This window comes from Rhinolophus hipposideros (assembly GCF_964194185.1).
Source record: "Rhinolophus hipposideros genome assembly, chromosome: 3".
NCBI lineage: Eukaryota > Metazoa > Chordata > Mammalia > Chiroptera > Rhinolophidae > Rhinolophus > Rhinolophus hipposideros.
In genome coordinates this window covers 23,694,199-23,709,698 of record NC_138049.1, presented here as the reverse complement: position 1 = coordinate 23,709,698, position 15,500 = coordinate 23,694,199, and the positions used below count along the sequence as shown (strand labels likewise).

At 40.8% G+C, this 15,500-nt stretch overlaps 1 protein-coding gene across 7 annotated transcripts; it reads left to right on the top strand.

Annotated features, from left to right (window-relative positions):
- Positions 1-396: 396 nt before the first annotated feature.
- Positions 397-11,640, top strand: ABRACL (ABRA C-terminal like). Of its 7 annotated transcripts, none has more exons than XM_081044507.1 (4): positions 414-534; positions 4,040-5,116; positions 5,464-5,530; positions 11,061-11,640. In XM_081044507.1, exons 2-4 carry the CDS (start codon positions 4,949-4,951, stop codon positions 11,243-11,245), a joined length of 420 nt encoding a protein of 139 aa, XP_080900633.1. In that variant the 5' UTR covers positions 414-534; positions 4,040-4,948; the 3' UTR covers positions 11,246-11,640. The 7 variants fall into 7 exon arrangements, with proteins under 7 accessions (XP_080900636.1, XP_080900633.1, XP_080900635.1 ...); XM_081044512.1 differs by having other exon boundaries at positions 455-534; positions 5,011-5,116; XM_081044511.1 differs by lacking the exon at positions 414-534 and having other exon boundaries at positions 1,051-4,150; positions 5,011-5,116.
- Positions 11,641-15,500: the final 3,860 nt, after the last annotated feature.

The following is a 15,500-nucleotide window of genomic DNA, read 5'->3' as shown; positions in this document are numbered from 1 at the left end:
AAATCAAACTATCCTGCTGTCATGCAGTTTGCTGGAGGCCCCTGCTCTCCAGGCACACAGAACCAATGTCACATTCCTTCAAGGAGACCTCAACATTCAGCACTTTGAGGGTGCTTTATTTCTTATGTTAAGAGAGCGATCTTGGCAGGAAGTCACGTCAAGGATCAGATGCAGGGTGTTGGGGACCACTGGCTCTGACTAGCACGGCGGAAAGAAGACAGTAATCAAAGCCGTGGGTCCATTTTCCTAGAAGTCTCAGGCGGCCTGCCACCTGTCTGGAGTCTGCCCCGTTCTCCAGCGTCTCCTCTCTGGAGTTTGCTTCTCATAGGCTTGTCCCCGGAGTGTGGGCGGCCCCTTTCCTGAGCGCTTAAACTCTCACCCCCACCCCGCCCCGCTCCTCCTCCTGCACACCAGCCTTTCTCTTTGCCTCAGTCACTTCCTTTCTCTGCCTCTTCCTCCCCGGTGCGCTGAGGATAACCAGGTCCGGCCGACGCTGCACCAGTTTTTCATTGGAAAAGAAAAGGAGGCGGAGAGGTGAGTGAGTCCCCTGGGAAGCTGTGACCAGGTGTAAGGAATGGACCCGTGTCTCCGGTGGAGGCCAGGAACAGGGGGAATCGTGGACTGCGGGTGGAAAGCCGGGACGGGAGAGGGGGCTGAGGCGTGTGGGGGTGACAACTAGAATTGGGCTGAGACCGTGCGGAGGGTCGGGTGGGAGCGCCACACGCCCCTACCCCTCGCACAGACTTCCGCACTCTGCTCACGTGACGCCTTGCGGGCCGGGGCGGACCGGGCGCTCAGCCGCGGGGTACCGATTTTTACCGCGGTGCCACGGGGCAGCTTTGCGTTTGGTGGGGTCCGAAGACAGTTGTGCAGGGCTGGGCGGGGAAGGGCCGGGGTGCGGGGAGAAGGTCCCCCGAGGAATTTGGTGCCTCCTGGCGGGGGACTCTGCGGCGCGGGTGATGGGTGCGGCTCTGTGCTTTCCGGGTCGTGTGTGGGGTAGGGGGTGGTGAGGAGCCACTAGGGGCTTGTGGAGCCCGGGGCGGGGTCCATTTTCCGTGCCCTCTTTGGGCGCTCACTCGCTACACGCTGGGGCGCACCCGGCACCCGGAGCGTGAGCCGGCAGCGCTGGCGCGGGAGTTGCGGAGACAAAGGCTTCCGGGACGCGGCCCTTCGCAGGGGTCTGCTCCGGAGCCCGCCGTGCTGCCCCGGGGCCGGCGGCCGAGCCCGGAGCACCCTAGCTCTGCACCGGTGCTGGTGGTGATCGAGTGCTTGCCTGCAGGGGACCGGATTTGGGGACCCCTTAGGGGCCAGCTCCCAAACTTGGGGCAGGGATGACCATATATGGAGCGTGTGCGCGCCTGCAAGCTGTCAGGAAGGAACCCCGTCATCCTTTGACCCGCACCCGCTGCAAGTCTTGGATTGCTTAGGTGGGCTGGAAAAGTGGCCAGCCCTGCTGTGTAAAGTTGGCTCCTGATTCCCAGACGCCCCCGCTCCCGTAGGCTTTACTCCTTGAACATTAGAAAATATCCATGTATTGTCTCCAACCTTAAAAAAAGAAGGGGGAAAAAAAAACTGTAACAGTCTTTAAATAGATTCTTAAGTGTATATTGATGGTGGAGTATTTCAGCATATGCCCAATCCTCTGACATTCGGCTTTCTTTGTGATTCCCACGCACAATGCCTAATTAGATTCTGTCACAATTAGAGGGCTCCCCTAGCATCTGCCATCGCCGCCTTCCCTTGATCCCCCCACCCCCACCCCCATTGACCAATGAGCTCTTTCTTCCACTTAGACTTGCCCGGCTTATGGCCCCTCATTATTTCTGATCTTGCTGCTAACTCCAGTCCCAGGCTTGTGTACTAATAAAATGTCATGGGCCTTCCAAGGATTACGCAACTGAAGTATTTTTCCCCTTTACCCCCACTAAATAATAGAATAAATAAGTAAAGCCTGTCAAATTACGTATGCTAGCAATAGTTCCTAAGCCTGTTATTTTCCTGTTTGGAGGGGTCTGGGCAGAGAGCCTTTCTCGCTCTGTAAGTGTTCTGCCTTAGTAAGTACTCAGCATGTGATATTTCACACAGATACAACTCACTGTTCAGTGCACTTTGCATAATAACCAGCCAGGCAAAAGTAAAAAGAGGAGAGGGCGGAGAGGTGCAGGACGACCACCCTGTGGTAGAAATGGCATTTAATTGTGGGCAGTCCCTCTGAGCCAGTTTCATCATTCATAAAATGGGGATAAATAATAAATACTTTGCAAAGCTCTTAGGATTACATGAATTAACATAGATAAGGAGCCTCGTGTGTAATTAATTATAAAGAAATGCTGGTTGCCTTAAAATTGGATGAGCATACATCTGTTTAATAGGATGTAGGTATTCACACTATACTTAAGAGTGGGATTTCCTCTTTGAGTCTCATTTTTCATGGAGAGCTATGTCTGAAGTGTGCAGCTGGTGGTGGGTGGAAGGAGTGGAGAACGGTGTTAAAGAGCAATTTTCAGACTGGAAGGAAATCATAGAATCTGAGAATTAGAGAGGACCATAATCCACTTGGACATTTCAGTCTCCAGAAGTCCACTGTGGGCTGATTTCCTCATCAACCCTCATAGGTCCATAGTACCTCTGCATTAATGCTTCTAGTAACAGGGTGCAGATTTTATTCATTGTTTGGGAATTTTTTTTCTTATATGGCTCCCAAATCTGCCTTTCTATTCCATCAATCCTCCTACCCAGTAGAGCAACACAAAACAAGAGTATTCACATAAGTACATAAAAGGAGCTTTAATTAAAAAAAAATATATATATTTATATGTATATAAATATATATTTTATATATATATAGTGGCAGGTCTTCTCTAGGCTTTTTGGGTTAAGTATTTAGAATGCAAGTGACAGAAACTCATTAAAACGGCACAAGCAAAACCAGGAAAGACTGATTGGTCCACGTAACTGAAAAATCCAGGGTCATGCACAGGTTCAATCACTGTTATGTGGTTGGATTTTTCTTTGTGCTACCTTTATTCCTGACAAGTTCTTGCCACATGGTAGCCAATTATAGCAGAGGCTGTAAACTTAAACATCTTAGAATCCAGTAGGACAGTGTCATTTTACTAATAGGTCTGGCAAAATCCTTGGGCTGAACCTCATTGTTCAGGAGGGGATCTGCTTTTGCCTAAAATCAATTATTGTGGCTCTGAGCCACTCCTGGAGTTTAGGCTGAGACTACCCAAGATACATGGGTTTAGAGCAAGGAAGGAAGACTTAATCCAAACCAAAATTAGATTGCTGGTACCAGATGGCGAATGGATTCTGGGCACATAAAAATGACAGCTGTCCACCACACCAACATTTGTAGGTGTTTTTTTTCCTACCATTATTTTCATGGTATGTCTTTCAGTTGTATCCTCTGGGTTTGTTTTAGCTTTTGAGTATTTCTCTTAAACTATATCTTGAATTCAATATAATGTTATAGATAACATTTTACTAACACAAAGTTCCTAATATTTGGATGCTATAATTTTTGATAAGAGTTTTGTGTAGATGCATGAACCTAAGATGTTGCATTTTATTGCAATACAAGCTTCTTAAACTATAATCACACATATGCGTGTAATGTAGCACATGACAGATGGTGCTTTTAATTGTGAGCTGATGGAAAATCTGGGGTCCCAATCAGTATAATTTAAACATAGATTCCATTTGTGTTTTTAAAAGCTAGCAGGAATTCGTTTTAATCTATCTGGATAAAGTTGTTTCTTCCAAATTGTCACCCCAAAGTAAATCATAGACGTTCCCATTCTTTTAGACCCTGATTTGATTTTGAGAATTTAGGATTTGAAAACAGACTGAGTTGATGGGTATTCTGCCCAGTTGCTCCTACTTCCTGACCCTCATGTTGTCGTTTTCTCTGTAAATTACTGCCTTCTTGTGGAAACTCTTCTTCTTTTACTTCTACCCAACTCAGTCATGGCTCTCTCCTCCATCTCTACCTGCTCTTTTCCATTTCTTGCTGAGATTTCTCTCATTTCTGTAGGTGTTTTCCGGACCCTTTACCTTCCTTTTTCTGTCTTTGAGCCCTCGTCCTCTGTGAGTACCCCTCTATTCCCCACGGAAGCCCGCAGCTCTACGGCAGCAACTCCCATAGGTAACGTTCCATCCCCTTTTGGGTCTTTTGCTCCTTCTGTCAGTCTGTGAAACCAATGTTTATTGAACCTGTCCTTTTGGTGCCAGACATGATCCGTCAGAGAGCATTATAGTCAGATCCCTGCCTCGAGATGCTTACCAGCCGGTGGTGAAACCTGAGAAGCCGGTCACTTCCAACCAAATGAAATGAAGAGGGCGGATGGACAATGGCATGGGAACACACAGTGGGGGAGCTCTTATACTCCAGGTTTCATGGAAAGCTTTCTGGAAGAAGTTATATCGAAGCTGGGATTGGATGTGTGGGAGTTAGTCCCAAGAAAGACGAATAGTCATAGTCTCGGTTGAAGAAGTAGTATGTGTAAAGGTGCAAGATTGAGGGACATTTAAGGAATAAAAGGAAGCTCCACATAGCTGCAGCTTACAGTTCAAGTGGGTAGAGTGGCGGAGGCTGGAACGGTGGACAGTACCCAGCCAAGGAGGGCCTGGTGACCTAAGGTAAGTTTCGCAGCTCCTGTCAGTCCTGGACTCCTCCTTATCTGAAGATGAATGGTCTTCCCCGAAAGCTCTCCATTACAGTCAGGTTGTACTGGACACTGTCCAGGGAAGGACATGTCATCCCTGTGTGTGACCCAGAAGTCATCATTGCACTGATCTGATGTTACTAAAATTGCCTTGTATTATCTGCCTTCTCTACTAGACTGTAGGCTCCCAGAGGGGAGGGAGTGTGTCTTTTTATCTTGGTGCCTCCAGCTCCTAACTTAGGGCCTACTTTTTCTCCTTTGCTTCTGTGCTTTTGCATATGCCCTTCCCCATGCCTAGAACACCCTTTCCCAACTGTCTACTTGGTCTACTCCTCTCCAGTGACCTCCACGAAGCCTTCTGTAGCTTTCTCCTTTGTGCCTTGGACCCATCACTCAGAGTGCTGTCACACTGCTATGCATTCCAGGCCTTTCTCTGCTTCTGGAGGGTGAGTTCCCTGGGGACAGGTCCTGTACCCCTTAGGTGGCAAGCAGAGCACCATGAAGAGGATGGGCTCAACATTGATAGTGGGTACAAGGAAAATGGCTAAATTCTTCCCAACAGACTGTGTAGAATACAAGTGAAGTCAGCTCAGACAGGAAGTTATAAAGATGAAGGGAAAATGGAGGGACTCTAGTGCCATGTATATCACACAAGTATTTTTAGGAAGGGAGACATGGTAAGTTAATAGTGACAACTGCTACACAAGTATAGAAAGGACCCTTGGATTTGGCAAGATATGCTTAATGGAATGTAGAAATGGTAATAAAACAAACTTATTTTTTTTCCTGTCAGGCAGCAATGAATGTGGATCATGAAGTTAACCTCCTGGTGGAGGAAATTCATCGTCTGGGTTCCAAAAGTAAGTATTATAACACAGGTACAGTATTTCTATTGAGTTTACATCAGAGCAAGTGGGACCAACTTTTTTGTAGAAGCCTGCGAAAGGCTCACCAGGGCTTGAAAACACAGGTATGGAAGCTCTACCCTCATCCCAGGTGACAAGGGTCTTCCACATGCAGTGATAGATACCTGGAGACAGAAAGCTATTGAAGTATTGTGGTTCTGGTGCAAAGAATGGTGGAGCTATTTCATGATCCTTTGAATGGAAAGAAAACCGCTGTGCCTTTTGAATCTGGTTGCATTGAAATCTGGTAATTGAATCGTGTTCAAATTTTTATTTGTCACTGCATTAAAATTCATTTTTCTGCATTATCTTGCCAGCGTTTTTATAAACAAACTTCCAAATGACTAAGGACTGAGATTGAAATTATACTCAATTGTCTATACTTTCTCCAAATTCTTGAGTTTTACATAATCAACTATTGATATACCTATAACTAAACCATCCTTTAGGTTTTTTTATTTTTTTTAAAATCAGCTTTTTCTTCAGCAGCATGTTAGCAGCTACCATGAAATTAGTGACATGTAACATTGGTAGTACTAGTATCCTTTTCCTAAGTTGTAATGAAAGTAACTATTGTGCTTTTAGCTTTGGGTATTTGTACATCTCAGATAAGACATGCAAGATTTGGGGAGCCTTTTGAAAATTGTAAGACCAACAGACATATTCAGCAACAACTAGGATAATGGAACTCAAAGTTATGAAATTTCATCATATCAATGCAGTTCAAAGTGGCTTTGAATTACCTCGAGTTGTTTTGTCATTATAGCTGATTTCTTTTTAAAATTTATTGGGGTGACAGTTAGTACAATTACATAGATTTCAGGTATACAATTCTGTATTACATCATCTATAAATCCCATTGTGTGTTTACTACCCAGAGTCAGTTCTCCTTTGATCACCATATAGCTGATTCTTCTTATGGCTCTGTCTGCTTATAAATCACAAATCATTTGAAATAACAAGACATACTTTGAAAATCCCATTAAGCCATTAATATCAGATGTCCCCAGTATTAGTTTTCTATTACCACACACTTAGTGATGTAAAACAACACATTTAATATGTTAACAATAATGTAGGTTAGGAGTCTGTCTTAGTTCATTTGGGCTGCTATAATAACATACCACAGACCGGTTGGCTTTTAAACAGCAGGCGTTTATTGCTCACAGTTCTGGAGGCTGGGAGTCTGAAATCAGGGTGCCAACATCGTAGGGTTCAGTCCTCTTCCAGATTGCAGACTTCCTCTTGTATCCTCACATGGTGGAAGAGGCTGGAGATCTCTTTGCACCCTCTTTTTATAAGGCATTTATCCCTGATTCATGACTTTACATTCTTATACCCAAATGACTTTAGCACCTCCCAATGGCTTCACTTGATGATATCATACCTTTGGCGGTTAGGATTTCAACATACGTATGAGTTTTTGGGGGGACACAAACATTCAGACCAAAGCAGAGTCTGATAAGGGTCTCCCTGGGCTAAAATCCAGGTGTTTGCAGGGTGCATTCCTTTCCTAGTCTTTTTCTATGCATTCTTGGCTCATGGCCCCCTTTCTCCATCATCAAAGCTGACAACAGCTGGTTGAGTCTTCTCACTGTATCACTGACCTCGTTTTCTGCCTCCTGCTTCCATTTTGAAGGACTTGTGATTACATAGAGCTCACCCAGATAGTCCAGGATAATCTCCCCGTTTCAGGGTCCTTAATTTAACCACACCAACAAAGTCTCTTTGGCCCTATAAGCTAACATATCCATGGTTCTGGGGATTAGGGCATGGATATATGTGGAGGGTCATCATTTTTCCTATGCCTGCCCTTTTGGTCTTCTCTATTCACTTTATTTCTACATCAAACCTGAGACATCATCACGGAAATATACCAAGAAAAGACAAAGTAGGCATATAAAAGTTGGCATATAAAACTCAACAACTGAGTTTCATCATATGGTCAGTTGCTATTTGTTGGGAATTCATATGCCACGCACTGTGTAAGTACAAGTGACATAAAGTGTGCTCCTGTGTTTCAAGGATCTCACTACTTGAGAAAAATAGATTAAAAACTCATGAGGCAATTATCAGCAAACAATGGTGTGCTAACTGGTGAAGTGCTGACGTTCACTTCAGAAGGGTCCCAGAGAATCAGACTCTTGAAAGCTCTAGGATACTCAGGGAAGCCTTGACTCTCGGGTAAGACTTTGAAGTCTAGGGCAGGTCCCTTTAGGAGGAAATGGTTGAGCTGCATTTGGGATGTTTCTGGAAAACACTGAGGAGATAGTGGAGGGTGTCATTTATTTAGTTCCCCAATGAAGCAAATGTACAATCTTTCCTAACCCAATTTTTCTCCCACTTGAGGGAAGTTGGGTAAGTCTTTTTCCCACCGTGATGCCCCTACCTGTGGTCCTCATTTCTATATTCCCAATTTCTCCTGAGATCTGTGAGGTCATATTATCCCTGGGGGTAGTGCTATTGTTTGGTTTGTTAAAGGTATTAAAGATGTATTTCCAAAGAATTATAGGATTATTTTCTTTCCTAGAATGTTCTTCATGTCAGCTTAGTGTTGTTTATTGGTCGGATTCATTGCATTTAAAAGTGTTAGTGTTCTACTAGGGTAAACTGCATCTGCACTTCAAAATTAGCAGCTGTACAAACTACTGTGTTTCGCCGGAAATAAGACTTAGCCAGACAATCAACTCTAATGCTGATTAGCAAAGACTAATATAATACCCGGTCTTATTTTACTATAATATAAGACCAGGTATAATATAATATAATATAATACCATACGATACGATATGATAGATACGATACCAGGTGTTACAATAAGACTTGGTCTTATATAATATAATATAAAACTGGGTCTTATATTAATTTTTGCTCCAAAAGACGCAGTAGAGCTGATTGTCTGGCTAGGTCTTATTTTCGGGGATACAAGGTCGAAGACACCAAAGTCATTATCATTTCTTTAAGGATAAAACTATTTTGAATATTGTAGCCTCCTTGACCTACCTGGTCCTGGTAATAGATGACTGATGAGTTGGAAAGCATCTGTGGAGATATGTTGTCTACTGACATGTTATGGTTAATTACTTAAGTTGTGTCTGGAATAATTTTGATGAATCTAAATTATGATATTTAGACTAATCTAAATATGATATATTAGCTGAAGGTGGAAATTGACGAATTTTGCTTTATCTGTTTCTTTTAAAATAAAATCCTTTTCTCATTTTTCATTCAGTAGAAAAAAATGGGTGAAGATTATTTGAAGATATAAATTATTCCAATTTAACAAATATTTCTTGAGTGCTGCCTTTGTGCTTAAGTGCTGGAGATATGAAAATAAATAAAATTCTATCTTAGCCCTTGTGGGTCTCTTTAAGTAGGGGAGAGAGACAGGCAAACAAACTGGGAAGTGGTTAAGAGCTTAAGGTTTGTTTTCTGAAGTCTGGAGTCAGACTCTCAGAATGAATCCGAGCTCCTCTACATACTTGCTGTGTTACCTTGGGTACATTCCTAAACTTTTCTGTGCCTAGGTTTCCTTATTTGTATAATAACAATACTCTATTTCAATGATTCAAAGATCCTTTTTTCCACACTTTGAAATCTCTAAACTAAGGCTGTATCTTCTAATGTATGGTGTGTTGTAGTTAAATTGGCAGTTTAATTGGAACGTATAGTAATAGTTCTTCATGAAATGAAATGTATCTTATCTTTGATGAAATGAAGATTAACTGCATTTTAATGACTGTAAAATAAATAAATGTTCATTATTATTACTATAATTGATAGTACCTACTTTGACAACTATATATTTGAATTTATAAGACGAGCTATTAACTGAGGGAATCACAGAGGACTTCTCAGAAAAGGTGACATTTTAGTCCTTTCTTGAAGAAAAAGAACTTAGCTAGGGAAAGGGGTCTGGGATGCTGGGCAGATGGCTCGACGTGGGTAAAATTACCAAGGCAGGATCTTTCACGTCCTCTTGGGTAGCAGCGAGTCATTCATTTTAAGTGGATCAAAAGGTGCATGGGACAGTATAGCAGGAAATCAGGTGAGAGATGAGGGCAAGGGCCAGAAGACAAAGAGTCTTATGGTGAGGCCATGGACTTCACTTTAATGCCAGGGAGCCAATGAAAGAATAAAGTAGAAGATTATCAATCAGATTTACATCTTACGTTTCTTCCACATTTTTTATTCATCAATATGAAGGATGTATTGGGTGGGGGGGCACAGACGAAGAAAGACAGGCTGGTAAGGAGTCTTGCAGTTACCCACACGAGGATTAATTTGGGCGTGAATCAAGAAATTAATTGTCCAAGGAGAGGAGAAGCTACAGCAACAGATGATACAAAGAAAGTGGAGTCACTTGTGAGGTTGAGGCGTGAGTGGGCGGGAGGACTCCAAGATTACACCCCGCTTTCTGCCTTTGGTGCATTTAAAAAAGTTAACCTGAATTTGCCATATGCCAGGTACTCTCTAAAAGGTTTTACCTATATTCTATCCTTTAATCCTTGTAACAACCCTGTGAGGGCTATTTTTACCCTTAGTTTTTGGATGAGGTAACTGTAGCCCAGAGAGCTTGAAAGACCTGCCCAAAGTTACCCAGCAGCTCCATTTATTTCTGTAATCAGTGAAAGATTCTTGTTGCATAGAGGGTCATGCTAGACGTTGAAAAGATCAAAGAGGTACATCTTTGTTTTCCAGGCCAAACATGATTAGATTCCCTGTTTTCCTTTACAAACTTATTTCCGTTTTCTTCTCATCTTAAATAGTTTACTTGAGGTAAGTCTCTCTAGTTCCTATTATCTGTATGCTTACTTGCTTTCCCTGTGACTACGGTTTGGCACACTCCCTCATTTTTCTCATTCACGATTGAGCCAGTGATTATTGCGAGTGCTCAGTTTGTGCTGGGCATTGTGCTGTGTGCTGCAGAACTGTCACTCAACAGCTGTGAAGGAAGTATGAAGATCCTCATTTTACAGATGAGGAAACTGACCTGGGGGTTCTGAGTGCTTCAGAACACACTTAGAGAAATACTGCTCCAGACCCGAGGTTTCTCTTGTGTTTGTTATTTTTCCTGATGCAACAACTAACATGATCATTGAAAAAATGGACATTGAGAATGAGAGGTATTGGTCCCCAATAGTAATGCTGTAACATATTCACCTTTTGTAAATGTTTCTTGGTTCTCTTCCAGTCTTTGTCCAGATGATACTAAGGCTAGGAGGTGTACAACACATGAGTTTGTTTTTTTGCATTACTTTATAGATCCGACAAGAGGTTACATTGAATTTATGATGTTTAAATGTCAAATTGCAATTTTGGTTAAACTTTGGTTTATTTAAACTTTTGGTTATTGTAAATAACCAAATTTGTAAATAACCAAATTGTAAATTTGGTTAAATATTTATGAAATGTTATGCAACGCTTCCATACATGGGGGCAAGAAACACTTTGCATTGGCTAACATTGTATTTTCTCAAATTAGATGCTGATGGGAAGTTAAGTGTGAAATTTGGGGTCCTCTTCCGAGATGACAAATGTGCCAACCTCTTTGAAGCATTGGTAGGCACTCTCAAAGCTGCCAAACGGAGGAAGATTGTTACATACCCAGGAGAGCTACTTTTGCAAGGTGTTCATGATGATGTTGACATTGTATTGCTACAAGATTAATGTGGTTTGCGTATCATTGTTTATTGTTATTTTTTGTTTCTGGTAAACTGGAATATTTTCAAGTAAAAAGACAAATATATGAGCATACTTAATGTATTTTTATAGAACTTTGTAAGCAAAAGGAGACTCATTTTAGAAGTCTCCTTTTTTATATCTTGAAAGAAAATTTATGTATCGTGCTGTAAAATCCACAAAACTTATTATTTTTCTCAGGAATCTGTTTGGAAAATATAGGCATCAAGGCTTTTTTGGTGGGCATGTGAGAATGTTTCATAAATCATTCTTAGACAATTCCTATAGATATTTGACATGCTGTGAAACAGAAAGCAAACAGAAAAACCAGCTCCCACAAGGAATAGATTAATGTTTATGTAATAAAAACATGTAACTATCTTAAAACTGCCTTATGTCCTTATTTTGTCATTTAAGATTTATGTGCTTCTCAGAATCAAGTTTTTGCGTCAAGATTACGTGAATAGTAAAAGTTATCTTAATTTGAAGAAAAATTCTCTTAAAGCTACAGAATTGTTTAAAAATTAAAAAGTGGGCATGGTTAGTCTTATGATTGGGCCCTCTGAAAAAAACACTGATTTTGATACCTATTGTGTGCTTATCATTGAGGTAGGGGACATGCCCAAAAAAGTAACCTAAACACTTCACTTTCTAATTGAATTAGTTATACCCACCTGACACAATACAGGATTGTTTATAATTGCATGTTGCAGCCTGTAGTACAGGATTGAAAATGATATAGAATCTCAAGGAGGGTTAAAATCAATGAAAACCATGACGGTTGGAAAAATGTATCATAGAAGAGGCAGAATTTGCATGATTGAAGCTGATTAACTGCAGGGAAAACATGGGATGGGTGAGGGTGATGACTCAAGCAAGGTAAGACAGAGGGATGTGTATTACCAAGGCATGATGTTTTGAAAGGTAGGAGGATGTCAGGTTGACCGGAATGTTAGGGTGATTCAGATTGGATAATTAAGGTGGAACCTGGGAAGCCAGGGAAAAGCCTCTGAACAGAAATTCGAGCTGGTAAATTCCATGATGAAAAGTATGTTTAGTGCAGGTCACTCTGGCACTGGTAACTAGGGTGAACTGTGGAGAGTAAAGATGCAGTCAGACAAGCCAGCAAAAACATTGCCCAAGAATCTCATGGAGATGGTGATAATGGAAAGGCAGAGGAAGGGTGGGCTTCAAACACATTTTGAAGGAAATTGAAAATCTGGCATCCATACACTTTCCATTGTGACAGGACCTCAATTCAAACTAGATTAAACAACAGAATTCATGGGCGCTTCATAGTCATCCTCAGCAGTTGTTGAGCATTTACTATGCTAATCCTCGTATAACCCTGTGAGGTAGGTATTAATGTTATCTCCCATTTTGTAGATGGAGTAAGAGATATGGAAAAGTTAAGTAGCCTGTCCAAGTTCACCTACTTAGAAAGTGGGTGAGTCAGGATTTTGAAATTTGACTCATTTAATTGGCAAATCCAGAGTGGGATGGACTTCAGGCATGGCAGGCTCCAGGGACCCAAACGATGTGAAAACTCTTTGCCTTCCCATATTGTCTCATTCGTTTAAAAATTAAAAATTTTCTACTCTAAATAGGCTTTCTGCGAATAGCCAGGAAGATGCCTACTGGTAGTTGCAAAATCACATACTCTTAGATTAGTAACCGTACTGGAAAGATAATTTATCATATCTAATTATGAGTTCTAAGCAAGTAATTCTGATTGGCCTAACTTGCTGCATAAACCTACCCCTTTGACCAATGACATTTAACAGAGGGATGAGCCACAGTGAATTAACAGGCCTAGGTCATGTACTTGTTTCTGAGTGAGGATGGAGTGGGATACTATGTTTCACAGCTTCATCTCAAATAGGGGGGGAGGTTTCCCCAAAGGAAAGGATGCTGGGTATATGGCAACAATGTAAGTTCACTCTAGATACAAGAGACCTTTTGAAGCAAATCCATGAAACCATGTGGCAGAACACAAAAGATAAATGAGAAGGAATGGTCAAAAGCCACCACCCTATGTAGGCTCAGTGACAGATACTAATGTGTTAAAAGAGACCAGGAAATTGGATGGAGCAGGAGAGCTGGTTTTAGGGAGAGTTTCATGTGGCTACAGTGAATTTGAGGTGGTTAGAGTGAAAATGTGTAGTAAGCAGGTGAGGATTTGGTTCAGGAACTCTCCTGAAGGTTCAGAATTGTAGACAGAGACTTGAGAATTAAGATTCAAGATTGATTTTCATCTCACTTTTGATGTTTATAATCATAAATCTGCCTTTGTTATTATCATTAAGTTGAAATTTTAATGATCAGGCACTTAGAAAACACAAATGACATAATCTACAGGTTTTATAAAGCCTAGGCTGAGAAATCAAAGCAACCTTTAGAGGAAAGCAATCTGGGAAACTCACGTCTGACAACTTTTTTGAGACTAGGCCGACCTCATGTAATCAGAGACTTCCTTAAAGGATCTAAAGAAGTAAGTTGAAATAGTTACCCAGTTTGTCACATTGTTTAGTGTAGTCTAGGTATTAAATGAAGTTTCAAAGTTTCAAACCATAATGGTTTAGACTTTGGTAAATATCTTCCAGAAAATGAAAATCCATATGATTATTTTGAGAAAATAGGCAGAATAGCACTGCTATCTACCGCTGACATCCATGATACAGTTTTATGTATTTTCCTTTAGATTTGAGATTCCTTTGTAATGACTTTATCTATGGATAGTTTTATTTGGCTCATGGTCTTAAAAGTTCAAAATTATAAATTTGATTTCTTTTGAGCCAGAGTCACGGTGAAAATAATCTTTTTTTGGCCATAAACTGTGTCCGAGTTAATCATTTCAGTAATGAATGCCATTGGCTACAGGTGGGGGGGGGTTAAACATTATGAACAGTGTACATAAGCATTTCTTTATGAAATGAAAATGTACAGCAACTACTTTTGGTAAGTCACTGTGGTAGGCATGATGGAGTGGTAAAGCAGTATAAAACAAGAATAAATAAAGTTTGATTCCAGTCGTCAAAGAAAAACAAATTACGCCATATATATGAAATATAAAGAAGCAGCTTTCGGTACATGATGTAGGTGCACAAATGGTGAATTATTCCCGAGGGGAACGGGGATGAAGGGAAGTTTGTCTTCAAGCAGCAGAATGATTGGGAAGGACTTTACTGGTCAAGTCCTTGTTGCCTACAAAGGTAGAGAAAGGCAAGTAACAAAGGAAGAAAGGAGTGTTGAGAGCTGAGGCTGGAAGAGAAGGCTGGAGCATTGTTTTGAACCCTTAAGACAGAAGAAACAATTCTAAGTGTATGTCTTAATAATGGTGAATTATAAAGAACTATAAAAAAAAAAACTTATATGAAATAATTTGATAAGTAACACTAAATATGAAGTAACTTTAATTTGTAAGTTCCTAACAGTGCTATTTTGTATATTGAAATTATATAAAACAATCTATAATTATAGCTTATCTCCATAGTGAATGACTGTTAACGGGAGAATTGATTATAATTACTAGTTTGGCATTCAAATTTCGTTAAGTTTCCACTATTGGAAATCCAAGCACTCCTTTGTGTCCTGGAGGCACAATTTAAAAGTAAGTTATGGAAATGTTGATTTTAGGAATTTGTCTTAATTGACACTAACATTTACCCAGACTTTTCTGGTGTCTAAGATGCTTCCTATGGTTCCAGACAATAAAGAGAAAAAGGCTTGTGGACTGATGGACAAAATACAAACATATGTACTAGCCAAGGAACAAGCCTGCTTTTCTGAGTGACATGTGCTATGGATTCATTAATTTATAGCCTCATATATCTAGAAAAAGTCAAGAGAAAGGCATGTACATTTAAGTTATTTATGGTCAAATAATCTTGGTGTTTCCTCTTCCTAAACAAAAGATATAAATAACTCTTCAAAGAAAACTTGCTCCTGAGAAGTTTTTCTGACAAGAAATCAGAAATGATCATATTTTCCTAGAAGACGATTCCACATGAAAACCCATGTTGTAGTTTTGATTTATCTCTAGCGGCCTCAACAAAAAGTTCTGTTAAAAAATTTTTTTTCTGTAGTTCTTCTTTTAGTGAACACACTTTTGGTTAGAAGAAATGGAGACTCACTTAGCTAGGTAACCAGAATTAAGTGCCATCATGTATACATGGCAATTAGGAAGATAAGATAACTAACTCACTGTAATCCGAGATGGGAAATGTGCCATAGTGGGGCTTTT

What these genes read in the sequence shown, in the direction of transcription:
- ABRACL (XM_081044507.1), top strand. Translation starts at nt 4,949, where the DNA reads ATGCCCTTCCCCATGCCTAGAACACCCTTTCCCAACTGTCTACTTGGT. An exon ending in CCTTTCTCTGCTTCTGGAGG is followed by an intron (nt 5,117 to 5,463) that starts GTGAGTTCCCTG and finishes TTTTCCTGTCAG; the next exon opens with GCAGCAATGAATGTGGATCA. An exon ending in TCATCGTCTGGGTTCCAAAA is followed by an intron (nt 5,531 to 11,060) that starts GTAAGTATTATA and finishes TTCTCAAATTAG; the next exon opens with ATGCTGATGGGAAGTTAAGT.